Genomic DNA, 22,195 nt, shown 5'->3' with positions numbered 1-22,195 from the left:
ATAGTCCTATAGGACTATAACCTGGTGTTGTAAGACTCCTTACTTTTGAGTAGTCACAAGTCAGTGAAGAGGTTAACTGGAGTTCAAAATGGCAGCAGTTAATATTCATAGGCCCATGCGATATGGATCAAGAATCCAATCTGGTGTTCATCAGCGGTCATGTGAAACACGTCTATAACACATCTATAACATACTTTCTGTGGCACTCTTCGAAGGTTTAGTGCTTGTATCATGAAACTAAAGTTAAAGGCCATGCAGAAACTGGATGCAATCTGTTTGTACAGCTGGCTTTTATTTGGTCACTGAATATAGTTTTCTGAACAAATAAATCAACTACTAACAACAGAAACAAAGAGGCGAAAATAAAACATTAACATTGTGGAGATAGGGCGTTACCTTGGCACAGTATACTAGTGTTCCAATAGACTGGGTTGTGGAGTAACGGGATACATGGGGTTGACGCATGTAATTCTCCATATCGTGCGTTTCTGATCTTACATGTGGCATCAGGTAAAGGGCACAAAATGAAGCCAGGTTCTTCCCTACAAGGGTAGAAGGAATATTCAAATCATGCCCCTTTATGGCCTAGTCTTTCCTTTGTTCATAAATATGATCTATTTGTGCTTCACTGGTAAGATCCATGTAGTTTTCAATTTACTGGAATGAGTTTACAATTTGTCTCACTCTCTTTTTCCTGTATTAATTTTGCAATGTCTCGCTTTCTTTTTTCCTGTATATGTGCTTGCAATCCGTCTCGCTCTCTTTTTCTTGCACTGATTTGGCTATTTGTGGGTTTGACATCTGTCACACTGACTTTTTTCCTGTATGTGGGCTTGCAGTCTGCATACCAATTTGTAATCTGTCTCATTCACTGCATGTGTGTTTGACATCTGTCCCATCCACTTTTTTGTATATCAGATCTCACTCATTAGATAAACATAATTTTGTTGTCTGGCAAGGTGAAACAATGTGATACAATTCTGACTGGCATGACTGATATTCATGATAATCTACTGATGGACCAGCTAGTTGAAAATAAATGCAGTGAAAATCTGTTACTATTCCTCAAACAGAACCGAACGCTGCAGCACTTTCCAAATGAAATCACCAAAATCTTCTGCAGATGCTCTGAAAATCCCTTTATTTTACTCAATACAAATAGACCCTAAAAACTGATGACAGATTTCAAATATTGGGTATAAACGCTTTAATTGTTTTCTAAGTTGCTGTCCGCAACCTTGGGCACTTTCTAATATTTTGTTGTTGTACAGTAGGCATAAGATGACTGTCATAGAGGCATGCATCTGTAAACTCTGTTGCAGGTCCTGGTGGCTGTGTCATACTGTTACCACGTGTACTCTGCATTCTTCATAAATTTGACATTGGGCCAAGGGTTCTCTTTTGCACAGGTAGCTTCTACTTTTCATCAACTACATGGTTTTTCCTCATTTGGAGGTGCTACACCAATCCCACTACGGGATGTCAATTGAGTGTGGCAGTCATTTTGGATGTCTGCCACAACATATTTCAAAATTACAGCTAAGGGATAAAATAAGTAAAATGCTGACTTTATTTCATTATCCTGTGAATTACACATTACTTACATTATTATTTTTTCTGCTACCCATTGCTGCAAGTGAGGTTTGACAACGCTTAACCTCAATTTCAGAAAAGAGCTCCAGTGATGCATCAGTCTGATATTCCCATTCCCCACAACAGCAGTTCTTCTCTCCTCTCTGAATTGAGATTACAGTTTTAGTGGTGAATTGTGGGAAGTCTTTTGCTCTAGATTTTCACTCACTGGGAACTTAGTTGAAACTCACTGGTAAACTCAGCTTTGTTTTCACATATTCATTATTTACCATGCAATGTTTGCTATTCTGCCTCACTCCCTTCAGCTCCGTGCCTTGCTTATACCTGCATATCCCCAGCTTCATTAATAGGCTCTCCATGCAAACGGTGGCTGAGATCATCCTCCAAACTCCTCCCAATAATAATTATATCCAAAATGGAAAAGCAATATTCATAGGGGTGAAATTGGACCTCATTGCACTCATTTCTGGGCGTAAAATGGTTGCAAAGACATCCAATTTAGGGGGCCAACCTCCTGTGCCCGAACAGTGTCAGAAACATGTCCAACGCCATATTGGTTTGAGCAGTGTATTTTAAAGCAAGTGTAAAGAAATAAATACTTACCAGTTATTTGGTGACCTTCTTTAAGGGCCACTGGTTAGGCTGCTCTGGACCCAGAAAAACCGATGGAGCAAGACCCGGAAAAACTGACGGAGAATGCTCCCAGTTTTTGCCGAATTTGGTCTAATGCCTATATTAGGCAGGCGCCCCAGGCACTCAGAAGTCCATATGGCAGTTGGCATCCTTCCAGGCGGTGTCAGGTGTGGGAGATTGTGCCCAGAAATTAGTCCCCCCAACGTGAATTTTTCACCAAAAAACAGGCACAGGTTGAAAATTTCATTCCAAGCCACACAGTTTTCTTTCTTTGTATAACTTTAAAAAAAAATCTATGGATATATTTTCTTTATTTTTTAAAAAACTATTAATTAAATTGCAGTACTGCCAATTGAACACGGTAATGACACAGTAATTCATATTTTAATCTGCGAAACATATTGCTTCCAGATTTCCCACATATGGGCAGTGTACACTTATATTTTACATTAGAACCGTGGTTCAACATCGCAAAAATGCGAATTGAGTTTGATCCGTTTAGGAAAAAAAGATTTCTTCCTGTCGGACATGTTGAACTACTACCCTGTTATTCAATCTCCGTAGCTAGGATCTGGAGCTCCTAATAGCACCAGAGATGCAATGTGTTATTATTATAACTCCAATTATAAGCTAATAAATAGCTGAAAATAGGTCTTATGATGTTAGGTCTATGGCCCACCTCCAATAAATCAATTATCTCAATTAACATCTCTCTGTGACAGTTCCTTATTTTACATTGTTGCTGATATGGATTGTTCAGTTCCCCTGCTTGCACTTGTAATTCAGTCATGAATTATGGAAGCAGCTCTCCATTTCACTAATGCTTCACCGTCAGAATTGTCACATTATTCCGGCTAGATCTTCAATATTGGAATAACATCTTCTTAAATGATCTGATGTAATTTGGACAGAACTTTCATATTGCTCTGCATTTATATAGTTTTTTTTAACCATTCTTTTATAAACCATAAAAAGTATATAATTAACAGTCAACTTATTTTAATGTAATGTTCAGGTTAAGCTCCAAACCCGTATTCTGAACTTTCATCCACATCAAGATATATGGATTTCCTTTTGCATAGCCCACATTTATTTAATATGTTAGCCCAACCATTTTGGAATGTTAGCATATTGTAACTTAACAAAGTATGTAACAAAATAAGTATGTTTCTTTGTACATTGATGATTCTGCATGATCACCTCAGAACAATTTTGAATCACCAACAAAATGGTGGATCAAACTATCTCAAAGTAATTGCATTTGCGCACCATGAAACATTTGAAAAAATTGAAATTATATAACTCACATGCATATGTACACTTGGCAAAAACAAGTTAAAATAATAGTCATTCAAATTATAAGTCTGTTCACTTTCTAAATTGCAAACATTTTAATTCCCATCAATTTTTTTGCTATTTTGTACATTAGAGCTTTCCCTGTACTCTCAATTCAAATGCGTTCAGTATGTTAAATGGTACCCAGAATTCTTTACATGCTCTGTAGCATAGAACAAGCCCTATAATTATGCCAGCAGTTATTCATCTACCTTGAATTATTCACCTGTTTAAACCTGCATTCTTCTAATTTGGAATAATCTACTTTGACTGTATCCTATAGCTTCCTTTTTTCTTATTAAATTTAATCTTAGCTAGGTTTTCATCCTGCAAATTACATTTTTTCAGAATGTCAACTTCCTTTCAAGACTATCTCACTGTTAATAATAATACAAATCATTCCATAAAACTTGATAATACTTTAACCCTTCCTTTAACAAAACATGAATTCCCTGAGATAATTTCAGTGGAAATTGATGTTTTAATTCATGCTGATTCTACTCCCATGCCTTAGTGGTATGGAAGACTTTGTAAAGTAAATTATAGGACCAGAAATGGTTTTAGTTCAAGTTTCATCGAGCACACTTGATCAGACATTTAGAACAGGTTACTGAAATAAAAATAAACAGAACATTAAGCACAGTGATGTATTTGGTCAAAATCTATATGGAACTTCTGCAGCCATGACTTTCCTACAGCATGATACAGTGTAATGGATGCAGTATAATGGACTGCCTAGTCGAATGTTTGAGGGGAACCTCCCAGTGCCTGTGTCTAGCTAACAGAAGATGCTGGTGCATTAACTCGAAATTCAATCTCTGAGGTTCAGAACAGCATAAATGCTGCAGGCGCCAATGAAGTATCTGAAGTGAAATACAGTTCCTACATCACTCTAGCTCTTTTTAATAACCTGCCTTTCTGTTGGCTAGCCATAAGAGAGAGGTTTACTAGTGGAGAAAGAAAAGAAATAAAGAATTTGTATTTATATAGTGCCTTTCACAACTTCATGACATCCCAAAGCACTTCATAGTCAATTAAGTATTTTTTTGAAGTGTGGTCTCTGTTGTAATGTGGGGAAATGTGATAACCAATTTGGGCACAGTAAGGTCCAAAATAGAACAATGAGATAAATGACCAAATAATCTGCTTTAGTGACGATGGTTGAGGGATGAATATTGACCAGGACTCTGGGAGAACTTCCCTGCTCTTTTTTGAATAGTATCTTGGAATCTTTTACCTCCACCTGGGAGGGAAGATGGGGCCTCGGTGTAACATCTAATCCAAAAGACAGATATCAACTTCAGACCAGACACAGTCCTTCTGGATCATGCTGAGAAAGGATGAAGGACCCTTTGATCTTTCTCCTGGTCTGCAGAACTGCTTCTGGATTAATGGCAAAAACGCTTTGATTTTAGATCAGCTTCTCCAAAATGCCAGGATCATTAATTCTGCCAAGCCAGTACCCCGAATACTAAAGGTTGATCTTTATTTAAAGAGTGTTGGTGACGAAATTCTGGGCAACATTTTCCAAGACCCTGCGGCACCAAAAGCACCTCACACAAAGTGAATGGCTTTTCAGAAAATGGTGGGTGAACCACCTATAATTTTTCATTTAAATTGACAAATGGAAAATCAAGGCCAGTGCACTCAGAATTTTTTGATATGCCACCCACAGCATGGGGGGTCCTTCCTCTGGTGCAGGGTCTTGGAAAATTTCCCATTCTATCTTTAAATTTTTATGATATAGATTGAGAAATACAAGATATCCAAACTGTGAAAGTAACCCCTTTACAATTCTGATGACGGATTTAACATTTAATCTATTTTTTCCCCACCGACCTACTGTGCTTTTCTAGCATTTTTTGTTTTTATTTTAGATTCACAGGATTCACATTTCTTATTCCTTAAATATACTTCTACATATAATATCAGTGTTGCTATGAGGCTACAGACAATTCTAAAAATGAAAGCCAAATCAGATCCTGCAAAACTCCAAACACTGCACGGCAGCATTGTTACTTTATTTTTACCAGTTCCCAGTCAGCTGCAATTTGTACACAGGAAGTCAAATAAAATCTGCCTGTGGTGCTGATGGTGGTGAACTGTAATCATTTGGTTTTGCTACAAAATTATTTTTTTTTATTCTTTCATGGGATGTGGGCGTCACTGGCAAGGCCAGCATTTATTGCCCATCCCTAATTGCCCTAGAGAAGGTGGTGGTGAGCCGCCTTCTTGAACCGCCGCAGTCCATCTGGTGAAGGTTCTCCCACAGTGCTGTTGGGAAGGGAGTTCCAGGATTTTGACCCAGCGACGATGAAGGAATGACCGATATATTTCCAAGTCAGGATGGTGTGTGACTTGGAGGGGAACATGCAGGTGGTGTTGTTCCCATGTGCCTGCTGCCCTTGTCCTTCTAGGTGGTAGAGGGCGTGGATTTGGGAGGTGCTGTCGAAGAAGCCTTGGCGAGTTGCTGCAGTGCATCCTGTAGATGGTACACACTGCAGCCACGGTGTGCCGAAGATGAAGGGAGTGAATGTTTAGGGTGGTGGATGGGGTGCCAATCAAGCGGACTGCTTTGTCCTGGATGGTGTCAAGCTTCTTGAGTGTTGTTGGAGCTGCACTCATCCAGGCAAGTGGAGAGTATTCCATCACACTCCTGACTTGTAGATGGTGGAAAGGTTGTGGGGAGTCAAAGGTGAGTCACTCGCCGCAGAATACCCAGCCTCTGACCTGCTCTTGTAGCCACAGTATTTATGTGGCTGATCTAGTTAAGTTTCTGGTCAATGGTGACCCCAGGATGTTGATGGTGGGGGATTCGGCAATGATAATGCCGTTGAATGTCAAGGGGAGGTGGTTGGACTCTCTCTTGTTGGAGATGGTCATTGCCTGGCACTTGTCTGGTGCAAATGTTACTTGCCACTTATCAGCCCAAGCCTGGATGTTGTCCAGGTCTTGCTGCATGCAAGCACAGACTGCTTCATTATCTGAGGGGTTGCAAATGGAACTGAACACTATGCAATCATCCATGAACATCCCCATGTCTGACCTTATGATGGAGGGAAGGTCATTGATGAAGCAGCTGAAGATGGTTGGGCCTAGGACACTGCCCTGAGGAACTCCTGCAGCAATGTCCAGGGGTTGAGATGATTGGCCTCCAACAACCACCACCATCTTCCTTTGAGCTAGGTATGACGCCAGCCACTGGAGAGTTTTCCCCGATTCCCATTGACTCCAATTTTACTAGGGCTCCTTGGTGCCACACTCAGTCAAATGCTGCCTTGATGTCAAAGGGCAGTCACTCTCACCTCACCTCTGGAATTCAGCTCTTTAGTCCATGTTTGGACCAAGGCTGTAATGAGGTCTGGAGTCGAGTGGTCCTGGTGGAACCCAAACTGAGCATCGGTGAGCAGGTTATTGGTGAGTAAGTGCCGCTTGATAGCACTGTCGACGACACCGTCCATCACTTTGCAGATGATTGAGAGTAGACTGATGGGGCGGTAATTGGCCGGATTGGATTTGTCCTGTTTTTTGTGGACAGGACATACCTGGGCAATTTTCCACATTGTCGGGTGGATGCCAGTGTTGTAGCTGTACTGGAACAGCTTAGCTAGAGGCGCGGCTAGTTCTGGAGCACAAGTCTTTAGCGCTACAGCCGGGATGTTGTCGGGGCCCATAGCATTTGCTGTATCCAGTGCACTCAGCCGTTTATCTGTTTTGTAAAGTAATATAGCTTTCGCACAAATGTATGAGGAATTCAAAGGGTTAGACTTAACAGGGTTATGGGTGAAAAACAACAGGAACCAGCCTTAGTGCAGTAACACTCATGATTAAAAACACACAACCTTGCTATCTGAGGCAGAAATGAGTGAAACAAAGAATGGGCCTGTATGTCCAAACATGTTGCTAAGCAACTAAATTCCAGAATCAAGGAAGAACGATTGATGGGTCCCTGAAGATGCTGATAAGGGAACAAGTGGCTTAAATTTGCCATAGTGAAAAGGGACGGCCAGGTGCTAACTTAGTGTATTAGTAGCCAGCTCCTACTCAGACTCAGGGTAGAGAAGAAAGAAAGAAGAAGTTAGAGGAAAAGAGGGCATGAATACGAACAGAACCAAAAGTTACAACCTCTACCCAAAGGACAAGGGGGTAATATGATTCCTTGTTTTCTGATAATTACTGCTTAAATACTTGTATGTATTGATCCTTGCTTTTGTTCAAATAAAAGATCATTACTATAACCAATTGGTGTCAAGTTCAAACAAATAGATAAATCTTACAGTTTGTACAACTGCCAATCTGTAGAACATATTTATTTCGAAAGCCTTACAAGATGCCAACAATCTGAAGCAGGTTAAGAAGTCCAGCCAACAATGATACCTTCCAAGGAACAGTCTGGGTTCCTATTAATTGTTTCGGTAATGTATTATGTAATGTATTGTGAAAGCTGTGAAATGCTAATTGTGCAATAATGCAAGGCTTTGAAGATTAAATTAGTTACTTGATGGTTTACTCCCGACAGAAAAATAAAAATGTGAATTTTTGTTTTGCATTTAAAAGTAATCCACCAGCCTTTAATGCTTCAAACACTGGGGCTGCTTTATTAATAAAAAACAGAATCTTTCTTTTATATCGGCACTGATCTTCACATTTTGTGCAACTGAAAGAATAGAATCAGATTGTGCCTCTTTTTGATCATACTGCCTTTTGTTTCCTCTTTATGATTGTCCTATCTAAAAGGGTGGGCAGATAACTTGCTCCAACCCCTGTGTCAATGCTGCTGCTTAATTATCTGCAAGGAGGTCATCAAGCATCCACAGTGATTGACTTTCAGATATTCCCGGTGGCCAATGTCTGGCCTCCGCTTTGCATCGCCTCCTACTGGGATGGGTGACTTCAGCAATGCACTATGTGAGGAATCAAAGGCACAAATGCTTTCCTAGCACTCCATTTTCTATCATGTTAGGAACATAGGAACAGGAGTGGGTATTCAGCCCCACAGGGCTGTTCTGCCATTCAATTAGATCATGGTTCCACATCCCTTAATACCCTTGCCTAACAAAAATCTATCACTCTCATTTATCAAATTTTCAATTGACCTAGCCTCAACAACTTTATGGGGGTGAGCATTCCAGATTTAAGAACATAAGAAATAGGAGCAGGAGTAGGCCATACGGCCCCTCGAGCCTGCTCCGCCATTCAATAAGATCGTGGCTGACCTTCTACCTCAACTCCACTTTCCCGCCCTATCAACATATCCCTTGAGTCCCTTAGTGTCAATAATCTGTCGATCTCAGTCTTGAATATACTCAACGACTAAGCATCCACAACCCTCTGGGGCAGAGAATTCCAAAGATGCACAACCCTCTGAGTGAAGAAATTTTTCCTCATCTCGGTCCTAAATGGCTGACCCCTTGAGACTATAACCTCTGTTTCTAAACTCTCCAGCCAGGGGAAACAGCCTCTCCACATCTACACTGTCAAGCCCTCTAAGAATTTTATACGTTTCAATGAGATCACCTCTCATTCTTCTAAACTCCAGAGAATATAGGCCCATTTTACTCAATCTCTCCTCATAGGACAACCCTCTCATCTCAGGAATCAATCTAGTGAAACTTCGTTGCACCCCCTCTAGGGTAAGTATATTCTTCCTTAAGTAAGGAGACCAAAACTGTACATAGTACACCAGATGTGGTCTCACCAGAGCCCTATATAATTGCAGCAAGTCTGCCTTACTTTTATACTCCAATCCCCTAGCAATAAAGGCTGACATACAATTGCTTGCTGTACCTGCAAGTTAGCTTTCTGTGATTCATGTACAAGGACACCCATATCCCACTGTCTTCCAACATTTCTTAGTCTCTCACCTTTTAAAAAATATTCTGCTTTTCTATTCTTTCTATTAAAGTGGATAATTCCTTATTTCCCCACATTATACTCCATCTGCCACCTTCTCGCCCACTCACTTAACCTGTCTACAGCTCTTTGCTTCCTCCTCACAGCTTACTTTCCTACCTAGCTTTGTATCATCAGTAAACTTGGATACATTACACTCGGTCCCCTCATCTAAGTCATTGATATATATTGTAAACAGCTGAGACCCAAGCAATGATCCTGGCAGCACCCCACTAGTTACAACTTGCCAACCCGAAAATGACCCGTTTATTCTTAGTCTCTGTTTTCTGTCCGTTAACCAATCCTCAATCAAAGCTAATATATTACCCCCAATCCCATGAGCCCTAATCTTGTGTAACTACCTCTTGTGAGGCACCTTAGCTTTTGAAAATCCAAATATACTACATCTATTGCTTCCCCCTTATCTATCCTGCTAGTTACACCCTCAAAAAACTCTAATAGATTTGTCAAACATGATTTCCCTTTCATAAAACCGTGTTGACTCTGCCTAATCATATTATGATTTTCTAAATGCCCTGTTACTATGTCCTTAATAATAAATTCTAGCATTTTCCCTCCTACTGATGTCAGGCTAACTGGCCGAAAGTTCCCTGTTTTCTCTCTCCCTCCTTTCTTGAATAGCGCAGTTACATTTGCTACCTTCCAATCCAAGGGGGCCATTCTAGAAACTAGGGAATTCTGGAAGATCAAAACCAAAGAATTCACTATCTCTGCAACCACCTCTTTTATAACCCTTGGATGTAGACCATCAGGTCCAGGGGATTTGTCGTCTTTTAGTCCATCAATTTCTCCAGTACTTTTCCTTTACTAATCTTAATTACTTTAAGTTCCTCACTCTCATTCAACCCTTGGTTCCCCACTATTTCCGGTATGTTTTTTGTGTCTTCTACCATGAAGACAAATACAAAATATTTGTTTAACGTCTCTGCCATTTCCTTATTCCCCATTATAATTTCTCCTGACTCTGCATCTGCCTCTAAGGGACCCACGTTTACTATCGCTACTCTCTTCCTTTTTACATACTTGTAGAAACTCTTACAATCTGTTTTTATATTTCTTGCTTGTTTACTCTCATATTCAATTTTCTCCATCTTTATCAATTTCTTGGTCATTCTGTGCTGGTTTCCAAAACCCTCCCAATCCTCAGGCTTACTACTCTTTTTGGAACATTGTAAGCCTCTTCTTTTAATTTAATACTATCCTTAACTTCTCTAGTTAGTCACAGTTGGATCACGTTTCCCATGGAGTTTTTATTCCTCAAGGGTATATATATTTGTTGAGAATTATGAATTATTTCTTTAAATGTTTACCATTGCTTATCTACCATCATATCTTTTAATCTAATTTCCCAATCTACCTTTGCCAACTCGCCCCTCATACATACACATTTGGCTTTGTTAAATTTAAGACCCTAGTTTCGGACTTAACTACATCACTCTCAAACTCAATATGAAATTCTATCATATTATGATCACTCTCCTCCCCAGAGGATCCTTTACTATAAGATTACTAATTAATCCTGTCTCATTACACAATACTAGAACCAAAAAAGCCTGTTCCCTAGTTGGTTCCTCAACATATTGTTCTAGAAAACTGTCTTGAATGCATTCCATGAACTCATCCTTCAAACTACTTTTGCCAATTTGATTTGCCCAGTCTATATGAAAATTAAAGTCCCTCACGATTATTGCATTACCCTTGTTACATGCTCCTCTAATTTTCTGATTTACACTTTGTCCAATACTATGACTACTGTTTGGGGGCCCATAAACTACTCCCATCAGTGTTTTCTGCCGCTTGTTATTTCTTAGCTCCACCCATACTGATCCTACATCCTGATTCTCTGAGCTTAAATCCTTTCTCACTACTGTCTTTATCTCATCCTTTATTATCAGGGCTACCTCCCCCCCCTTTCCATTTTGCCTACTCTTTGTGTGAAGAAGTGCTTCCTGACATCACCCCTGTATGGTCTACCTCTAATTTTAAGGTTATGCCCCCTTGTTCTGGACTGCCCCACCAGAGGAAATAGCCTCTATCTACACTATCAAATCATTCAATCATCTTCAATAGCTCAATTAGAACACCCTTTAATCTTCTATACTCAAGGGAATACAAGCCTAATCTATTTATTGGAACATAAACACGCTGCACCATCAGATTGTTTTTAATATTATCAAAAATAATCAGTCTTCTATTTATATTTTTCAACCATCTAACATAGGAACAGGAGTAGGCCCTCAGATAATGAAGCAGTCTGTGCCAAGATGCAGCAGGACCTGGATAACATATAGGCTTGGGCAGATAAGTGGCAAGTGACATTCGCGCCAGACAAGTGCCAGGCAATGACTATCTCCAACAAGAGAGAGTCTAACCACCTCCCCTTGACATTCAATGGCATTACCATCGCCGAGTCCCCCACCATCAACATCCTGGGGGTCACCATTGACCAAAAACTAAACTGGACCAGCCACATAAATACTGTGGCTACAAGAGAAGGTCAGAGGCCGGGTATTCTGTGGCGAGTGAGTCACCTCCTGACTCCCCAAAGCCTTTCCACCATCTACTAGGCACAAATCAGGAGCGTGACGGAATACTCTCCACTTGCCTGGATGAGTGCAGCTCCAACAACACCCAAGAAGCTCGACACCATCCAGGACAAAGCAGTCCGCTTGATTGGCACTCCATCCACCACCTTAAACATTCACCCCCTCCACCACCAGTGCACCGTGGCTGCAGTGTGTATCATCTACAAGATGCACTGCAGCAACTCGCCAAGGCTTCTTTGACAGCACCTCCCAAACCCGCGACCTCTACCATCTAGAAGGACAAGGGCAGCAGGCGCATGGGAACAACACCACCTGCACATTCCCCTCCAAGTCACACACTATCCTGACTTGGAAATATATCGCGGTTCCTTCATTGTCACTGGGTCAACATCCTGGAACTCCCTACCTAACAGTACTGTGGGAGAACCTTCGCCATATGGACTGCAGCGGTTCAAGAAGGCAGCTGCTCACCACCACCTTCTCAAGAGCAATTAGGGATGGGCAATAAATGCTGGCCTTGCCAGCGACGCCCACATCCCATGACTGAGTAAAAAAGGCCATTTAGCCCCTCGAGCCTGTTCCGCCATTCATTGAGACTGTGGCTGATCTGTGACCTAATTCCATATACCTGCCTTAGCCCCATATCCCTTAATATCTTTGGTTAACAAAAATCTATTAATCTCAGATTTAAAATTAACAACTGAGCTAGCATCAATTGCCATTAGTGGAAGAGAGTTCCAAACTCCTACCACCCCTTGCGTGTACCAGTGTTTCCTAACTTCACTCCTGAAAGTCCTGGCACTAATTTTTAGGCTATGTACCCTAGTCCTAGACTCCCCAATCAGCCGAAATACAGCACTGGGAGAACCTCCGAGAACACAAACAATTTAGTAAGTCTCCCCTAAAGAAAAACGATTGAAACCTCATTATAGATTAATTCCAAGCAGGGGCAAATTTCCAAAATACTCATTACCCAAAACAAGGTAGTGGCTTCATTAAATACAGTTATGCTTTATTATGAATCATTACTAGAAATGCATTTGAATCAATTCTTTTAATTTTTATGCCGTTTTCAGTACGCTACATCACCGCATTAATTCCCAGGACTTCAGGGCTATCATACAGAACCGGTTTATACCCCTAAGGGGCAAAAGCTCTACTTGCCAATAAAACAATCATTGGGTGACAAAAAAGGTAAGAGACAACATAAAACTAAAAGGAAAAGCATACAAAAATGCAAAAAATAGCACAGATCTTGGTGACTGGGAGAGATACAAAGAACAGCAAAGGGTGACAAAACAGATAGTAAGAGCTACAAAAAGGGAGTATGAAAAGAAACTTGCAAGGGATGTCAAAATCAACACAAAAAATGTTTACAATTATATTAGGAAAAAGAGGGTGGTCAAGAGCAATGTGGGCCCCTTAAAAACTGATAATGGTGATATTGTAAATGGGGAAATGGCAGACATGTTAAATAATTATTTTGCATCAGTATTTACAGTGGAGGTAGAGGATAGCATGCCAGATACCCCAAGAAAATTAATTTTGAATCAGGAACAGGGACTCACCATAATTAACCTAAGCAAATTAACAATAAAAAAGAAAATAATGGCACTAAAGAGTGACAAATCCCCAGGACCAGATGGTTTCCATCCCAGGATTTTAAAGAAAGTAGGTGAGAACATTGCAGATGCCCTAACTATAATTTTCCAAAGTTCTCTTGATTCAGAAACCGTTCCTTTAGTTTGGAAAATTGCACATGTCACTCTGCTATTTAAGAAAGGTGAGAGAGGGAAACCAGGGAATTATAGATCAGTTAGTCTAACATCTGTTGTTGGGAAATTATTAGAGTCTATAATTAAGAATAGAGTGACTGAACACCTTGAAAATTTTCAACTGATCAAAGAGAGCCAGCATGGATTTGTAAAGAGTAGATCATGCCTGACGAACCTGATTGAATCTTTTTGGAGGTGACTAAAGTAGTGGACAGGGGAATGTCTATGGATGTTATGTATATGGACTTCCAGAAGGCATTCGATAAAGTCCCTCATAAGAGACTGTTAGCCAAAGTTGAAGCTCTTGGAATTGAAGGCAAATTATTGACCTAGTTAGGAAATTGGCTGAGCGGCAGGAGACAGAGAGTAGTGACAATGGGCAGGTACTCAAATTGGTAGGTCGTGCCTAGTTGTGTCCCACAGGGATCGGTGTTGGAGCCTCAACTATTTACTGTATTTATTAACGACTTAGATGACGGGATAGAGAGCTACAAAGCCAAGTTTTCCAATGACACAAAAATAGGCAGCATTGTAAGCAGTGCAGATGGAAGCATAAAAATACAGAGATATTAATAGATGGGCAAAACTGTGGCAAATGGATTTCAATGTAGACAAGTGTGAGGTCATCCACTTTGGACCTAAAAAGGATAGTTCAGAGTACTTTCTAAATGGTGACAAGCTCGAAACAGTGGAAGTCCAAAGAGACTTAGAGGTCCATGTACATAGATCATTAAAATGTCATGGACACATTCAGAAAATCATCAAAAAGGCTAATGGAATGCTAGCCTTTATATTTAGAGGACTAGAATACATGGGGGTAGAAGTTATGCTACAGCTATACAAGGAAGGATATATTGGCCTTGAAGGGAATGCAGCGTGGATTTAGTAGAACGATACTCAACTCCAAGGGTTAAATTGAGGAGAGATTACACAAACTAGGGTTGTATCCCCTGGAATTTAGAAGATTAAGGGATGATTTGATCAAAGTTTTCCAGTTATTAAGGGAAACTGACAGGGTAGATGGAGGGAAATGATTTCCGCTGGTTGGGGGGTCTAGGACTGGAGGACATAATCTAAACGTTAGAGCCAGAACTTTCAGGTTTGAAGTTGGGGAACCCTTCTACAGGCAAAGGGTGGTAGAAGTTTGGAACTCTCTTCCGCAAACGGCACTTGATGCTAGCTCAACTGTTAATTTTAAATCTGAGATTGATAGATTTTTGTTAACCAAAGGTATTAAGGGATATGGGGCTAAGGTGGCTATATGGAATTAGGTCACAGATCAGCCATGATTTCATTGAATGGCGGAACCAGCTCGAGGGGCTAAATGGCCAACTCCTGTTCCTATCTTCCTGTGTTCCATTGACTCTGCTTTAGGCAGATTAATGAAACCAACTTAAAGAGGTACTGTATTCATGATATTGTATTGAAACATGTACTACAGCATTTTCTCCATTTGGGGAAAACAAATGTGTGCAATTTTTATCTTGATAATTTCATGGGCAATGATGTACTGACATGTAAATACGTAAAGTTCCTGACAATTAATATGAAACTGTGGATATCTTATGTATTTCTTCACTTGAAGTAATCTTTTCTAAGCCGTCACATTTATTCAAATACGGTACGTTTCGGAATTTGTGATCAAAGCCCCCTGTTAATAATGCAACGTAGAGGTCCATATTATATGGATAATAAACTGCCATGGCAGAATCCTCTTACTGTCTCTGGAGTAGTGTAGTTGCTGCTGAAAAATCTTGTGATGAAAATCATACAGCAGTTAGGCGTCCTTTATTGGTGTGACTTAAAACCTTACATTAATTAGATTTATTTGAGTAGGATTTTTTCCAAGGTGAAAAGAAAACATTGAATGCTGCAAATCTGGAATAATAGAAAATGCTGGAAATGCACAACCGATTAGTCAACATCTGAAAGAAAAAGATAGTTTATACTCTTTCAAGTGTTGACGGGCCTGAGGCATTTCTATCAATTTCTGTTTTTAAGATTTGTTACAATTAGAATTGTTTTTAGTCAAATTGTTTAATCGCATCAATAAATTTTGTCCTGAAACTGAAGTTTGCAAGAAACGACACCAGACGCATGTTCTATTCGCGCTAAAGAAATAAAGTGCAGTTACTTTGATTGTCAAAGCTAATGCAATTGGGGTACTTGGTATGTTTGCTATAAACAAAAATCCTGCAAAAGCCATGTGTCAAGAAACAGCACTGCACACAGTTACACTGACCCACCTACTGCGACTTTACCGAGCTGAATCCAATCCAGATGTTCAGGAGAACTCTCAAAACTTGTTTATAACAACACGAGGTTGAGTTCTGTGATTGATCAACTCATACAAAGCCTGCAGCGTAAACCTGACAATCAAGTGCCCCTGTTTGTATTGAAGCCCTATGCTGTTGGACATTGTATAACACTTCAAGCAAACGGCCTGTTCCGAAATGGAAGTTTGGTAAATATTGCAATTATTTGAACGTGAAGAGAATTTATTTAACATAAAATAATAAGTGCACGTCGTTTAATTTTAAAGCTTTTAACCTATTAACAAATATTAAAATATATATTTAAAACTTACCTTACTGGTTGCAGTAACTGCTCGTGACAGGATAAAAAGAGAAATAATAATATTTGGAAGTCTCCACATTTTTAATGAGTGCAAATTGCGTTTTGTCTCCTCGATGTTTGGAGAAAAGAATCTGAGCAGAAATGCTCCAACTTCAGCGTGAATCCGGTGGTAACACGTACAAAGTCAGTGCGTCAATCCTTTAACAAGAAATGTCTTTGGTTCTCTAAACGGGCTTGCACTTTGCAGGATCTCCAAAGTCTTGCATTCAACTCCTCCTCTGAAATTGGGGCAACTGCGGCTGTGCAGTACAGATTTCACTTTACTAGCAGAAAGGACTTTTTTTTATTCCCACTGTGTATTGAATGCGAGGGAGGGGCAATAATGACTGCCAACTGCAGATCATACCAACCCAATGTCCATCTACTGGAACAGCCGTAGAGAGGGCAAACGAACAGCCGCTGAATCATTGGTTTTCAAATCTGCAAAACTTACATTTACCGGGGACATATATGTTGCATAATAAAGTGTCTCATTTGAATATAAAAATGACTAATGTTATTGGCTTATACATTCGTTTCATAGTGTGTTACATCGAGTCATAGGGAGGGTTTTAATACGGTGAAGCAGCACGTGTGTGTGCCCACTTCCTATTCCACCAACTCTGTCCAAACTGCCCGCTGTTCCTGTATTTATTTTCTGATGTGACTGCGCCATCTGACGGTGAGGAATCCGCCTGGAGATCGATGGAAGCAGTACATTTACGCCCAGTATTTGTTTCATTGAATTTTGGAACTGAATTATTGCTAGATTCCCTGTTTCAATTTCCAAATTTACATTTCGAGAATGTGTATTTAAGGAGCTTACATTATCAACGAGTGGTTAAAAAAACCTTCATTGGGTTGTTGTGGACTGTTGGAACTGTGCAAGCACAGGGAAACTATACATTGGTAATATTGACCAACTGTTAAAAGGAAGTGCTTGCATTCATGTAGCTCTTCACAAGGAGAGGAGGATGCATAGGAGGCCAGAGTTATAGGAATAATGGATTTGGGGCAGGACTATTTTAATTGAACGAAAAAGGGTGGTACTTGGTAACCGAGTGTCACCGGGACAGAAATCAGCACAAGTGTCCCCTCAATCTGAGGACAGCATCTCTAATAAAAACACCCTTACAAATGGCCCAATCAAACTAAAAGAAGTGTAAAATAAAACAATATTGTAATCTCATTGTCATGATCAATTTAATGTCTTGTGGTGTCCATCAGTAAGCCTCTCGTGCACTGGTGGACACTGCATGATCCCTCTCCAGGGCCACCCGGGTGCGCACAAGCCCACCAAAGAGAGGCAGGCATTCAGAGTGACTTCCACCATGGATCCCACGCATCCTGGACCTGGAGATGGCTGTTTTAGCCAGGCCCAGGAGCAGACCTACGAGAAGGTCCTCTGACCTGCCAGCATCCTGGCACAACTGGTGGCCGAAGATCAGAAGGTATCTAAGGGAGGGTCCAAGCCATTCAATTCAAATACAAGTATCCAGTATACAAGTATTTGTTTGGACATATGTTTGATTGGCAGCTTTATTTGAGTTTAAGAAATACATATTTAAATTTCCATTCTATCTTGTTTCAAATTAAATAGTCTGAAGCCATCATAGAGTTATAGGCAGGAATTTCCTCGGAGCTGCTCCTGCTCCTGTGTCGTAACTTTGCCGGAACTGCGGCGGGAACCCCATTGGATGTGTTTGTACACAGTGATGGAAAGGCACAACAAGCTAGATTACATTTCTGAGGTACCCAATTGACTACATAAGCACTGGGATGTGCCAAAACTGTATTTCACCTGTGAGGAATAATGTGGATACAGCTGGGTATTGAGATTTTGAGCAGGTGTGCATGTGGATTGATGCCAAATCCAGCAGGTGAGTGATCATCCTGCAATTGTCTAAATTTCATATTTTCTTTTCAATGATTATTTTCCATTTGGGCAATCTTGCTGTGTGCAAAAGCTTTTTTTAAAATTCGTTCATGGGATGTGGGCGTCGCTGGCGAGGCCGGCATTTATTGCCCATCCCTAATTGCCCTTGAGAAGGTGGTGGTGAGCCGCTTTCTTGAACCGCTGCAGTCCGTGTGGTGACGGTTCTCCCACTGTGCTGTTAGGAAGGGAGTTCCAGGATTTTGACCCAGCGACGATGAAGGAACGGCGATATATTTCCAAGTCGGGATGGTGTGTGACTTGGAGGGGAACGTGCAGGTGGTGTTGTTCCCATGTGCCTGCTGCTCATGTCCTTCTAGGTGATAGAGGTCGCGGGTTTGGGAGGTGCTGTTGAAGAAGCCTTGCTGAGTTGCTGCAGTGCATCCTGTGGATGGTACACACTGCAGCCACTGTGCGCCGGTGGTGAAGGGAATGACTGTTTAGGGTGGTGGATGGGGTGCCAATCAAGCGGGCTGCCTTATCTTGGATGGTGTCGAGCTTCTTGAGTGTTTTTGGAGCTGCACTCATCCAGGCAAGTGGAGAGTATTCCATCACACTCCTGACTTGTGCCTTGTAGATGGTGGAAAGGCTTTGGGGAGTCAGGAGGTGAGTCACTCGCCGCAGGATACCCAGCCTCTGACCTGCTCTCGTAGCCACAGTATTTATATGGCTGGTCCAGTTAAGTTTCTGGTCAATGGTGACTCCCAGGATGTTGATGGTGGGGGATTCGGCGATGGTAATGCCGTTGAATGTCAAGGGGAGGTGGTTAGACTCTCTCTTGTTGGAGATGGTCATTGCCTGGCACTTATCTGGCGCGAATGTGACTTGCCACTTATGAGCCCAAGCCTGGATGTTGTCCAGATCTTGCTGCATGCGGGCTCGGACTGCTTCATTATTTGAGGGGTTGCGAATGGAACTGAACACTGTGCAATCATCAGCGAACATCCCCATTTCTGACTTTATGTTGGAGGGAAGGTCATTGATGAAGCAGCTGAAGATGGTTGGGCCTAGGACACTGCCCTGAGGAACTCCTGCAGCAATGTCCTGGGGCTGAGATGATTGGCCTCCAACAACCAGTACCATCTTCCTTTGTGCTAGGTATGACTCCAGCCACTGGAGAGTTTTCCCCCTGATTCCCATTGACTTCAATTTTACTAGGGCTCCTTGGTGCCACACTCGGTCAAATGCTGCCTTGATGTCAAGGGCAGTCACTCTCACCTCACCTCTGGAATTCAGCTCTTTTGTCCATGTTTGGACCAAGGCTGTAATGAGGTCTGGAGCCAAGTGGTCCTGGCGGAACCCAAACTGAGCATCGGTGAGCAGGTTATTGGTGAGTAAGTGCCGCTTGATAGCACTGTCGACGACACCTTCCATCACTTTGCTGATGATTGAGAGTAGACTGATGGGGCGGTAATTGGCCGGATTGGTTTTGTCCTGCTTCTTGCAGAGGAGAAATAGAAAGAAAAGGGCAAGAAAATAAATAAACAAAGGAGAATGAGAGTGGAGTGAAAAGAAAATGAAATAAAATCAAAACAGGAACAAGGAATTAAGAAAAACACAAACAACATCAGGGAGAGAGAAAGATTAAGTAAATAAATGTTTAACCTTACATCAATGTTCTTTCTGCATGCACACAGATATGAGAACACTCCAAGAAATCTATGGAAGCAGTTTGATTGTCTCCATACTTTTTCTTAGTGTTTTCATTCTCAGGTAAACCAGATGGATAACACAGTGAATAAAAACTGTGAAATAAAACAGGTCTGACCATAATAAAAGGCATCTTAATCAATTGCTTGAGCCTTATAATGAGTTTAGTATTTATTGATGGCATAAACTGAGTAAACAGTGAGAAAGAATATTACTCTAATTAAGTTTTTCCACTAATGAGTAAGACCTTCATAACCCAGCATTGACTTTCCTCCTCATCTGTTATGAGGTCTTCCTTGCACCTGGAATAAATTGGACATCCTGTGTATATGATAGGTATTGATGTGCATCCTCTGGATAAACATTGGATTACTATAAAGTGAGATATAATTAAAGGAAGAATTACTTCCAATAAATAAATTAAACAAGTCATTTGCATATCATAATTTTGATTAATTACTACTGTAAGGTAATTCATTGAATGTTCTTGAATGCTGATGTTTAATAATGAAAGACTTAACGATGAAGGATTTGATGTTTCAACTCTGTTAGAAGATAATTACAATGTTGTTATTTCAGTTACTCAGTGGAGGTATTTAATTTTTTTTATATGCTATACTTAATTAGCTATGTGGGATCACTTGCCAAAGTAATTAAGTGGCAGAATTAAGTGGATATTCACACACAAATCCCAAAAGACCTTGAAATGATCTTGTCTGTCTGGTTCATGATTTATCATATATATTATGAATTAATATTAGCCAACATTTTAGTAATAGATGTACAGAAATCATTTATATCAACAAATGAGCCAATTTATTTTATCTTTGAGTGAATGCTATAAACATGAAAATGACTGTTTCTAATTTTGTGCATGGTGATACAATTCTTTAACATATTAGAAATATTGTCATTCTATATCCCTATTTATAGTAATTCTAAATTATTCTAATTCTGTGGCACAGTACATTGCAACAGCAATGCGTGCTGCAACAGAATTGCAGGACATAGAATTACAGGCACAGTCTCACACAGGATGAGTTCCTGAACTCAGTTGTGTCACCAGGGGGAGCCACCAAGCAGAGAACAACCTTCGCTGTAAGAAGGGAATGGAAATGGGAGGAGGGTCACCCAGTGCACTCTTGTGCACCACTTGGTGACCAGCTGAAGTGCAGTTTGTTTGCTTACCCTTGAGACCAGTGAACGGGGCATGACTTGGGAAGGTATAAGGAGAGGGAAGAATAAAATACTAAAAAAAATGATCAGACACACTGAGTTTTATTTTGTTTTCCACCATCAAAAATCATACAGCTAAATCATTTAAAAGATTTATTTTCTATAAGTATGAAACAGCACTAGCTCAACATGCCTCTGAGTTTCACGTTGCTGTTTGTCTGAATTACTATTGGAAACAATGTAAACAGAAAGGCCTTATTCTATGTTAATCTTTTTTAGAATGCTTTTAGTATGTGATTAGTATAAAACAATAAATGTTTTCTCACTCTAAATTATAGAGGGGTGATTTACCTTCTCTGCTTGTTGCACCAAAATCAGAATCAGTTTATCATTTCAATACAAATATCTATAAAGGAAAACTTCTTCGGTTGTTAAAATTAATTTTAAATTTGTTCTTGGAATGTGGGCGATATGGGCAAGGCTATATTTATTGCCCATCCCGAGTTTCCCTGAGTCAGTGGTTGGCCTTCTGCTTGAAACATTGAAGTCCCTGTATTGATGGTGCTCCCACTATGGTTTTAGGTAGGGAATTTCAGGATTCTGACCCAGCAATTATGAAGGAACAGTGATCTATATCCAAGTCAGGACTTGGAGAGGAACCTGGAGGTTATGGTGTTCCTACAACATTGCTGCTCTTCTTCTTGTTGGTAGATGCCGCAGGGAAGGGAGGTGCTGTCGAAGTAACATTGATGAGTTGCTGCAGTGCAACTTGTGGCCATAGTATGCCAGTGGTGGAGGAGGTGATTATTGAGTCCAGTGGCAAGGGCACCAATCAAGCGAACTGCTCTGTCCTGGATGGTATCGAGCTTCTTGAGTGTTGTTGGAGCTGCACTCATCCAGGCGAGTAGTGAGTATTCCATCACACACCTAGCTTGAAACTTGTAGATGGTGGAAAGTTTTGAGGGGCCAGAAGCTGAGCCACTAATCATAGGGTCCCCAGCCTCTGCCCATTCTTGTAGCCACAG

General features: G+C 40.7%; 1 protein-coding gene across 1 annotated transcript in view; it reads right to left on the bottom strand.

Annotated features, from left to right (window-relative positions):
* LOC137300558 (olfactomedin-like protein 2A) overlaps positions 1-16,705 on the bottom strand; it is a 56,128-nt gene extending 39,423 nt beyond the window's left edge. The window contains exon 1 of the mRNA XM_067969705.1: positions 16,383-16,705. Coding sequence (XP_067825806.1) covers positions 16,383-16,451 — 69 coding nt within the window. The 5' untranslated portion in view covers positions 16,452-16,705. The remainder of the gene's footprint in view (positions 1-16,382) is intronic.
* Between the last annotated feature and the right edge of the window lie 5,490 nt (positions 16,706-22,195).

Source organism: Heptranchias perlo, chromosome 31 (assembly GCF_035084215.1).
Source record: "Heptranchias perlo isolate sHepPer1 chromosome 31, sHepPer1.hap1, whole genome shotgun sequence".
Taxonomy (NCBI): domain Eukaryota; kingdom Metazoa; phylum Chordata; class Chondrichthyes; order Hexanchiformes; family Hexanchidae; genus Heptranchias; species Heptranchias perlo.
This window is presented reverse-complemented; position numbering and strand designations above follow the sequence as displayed.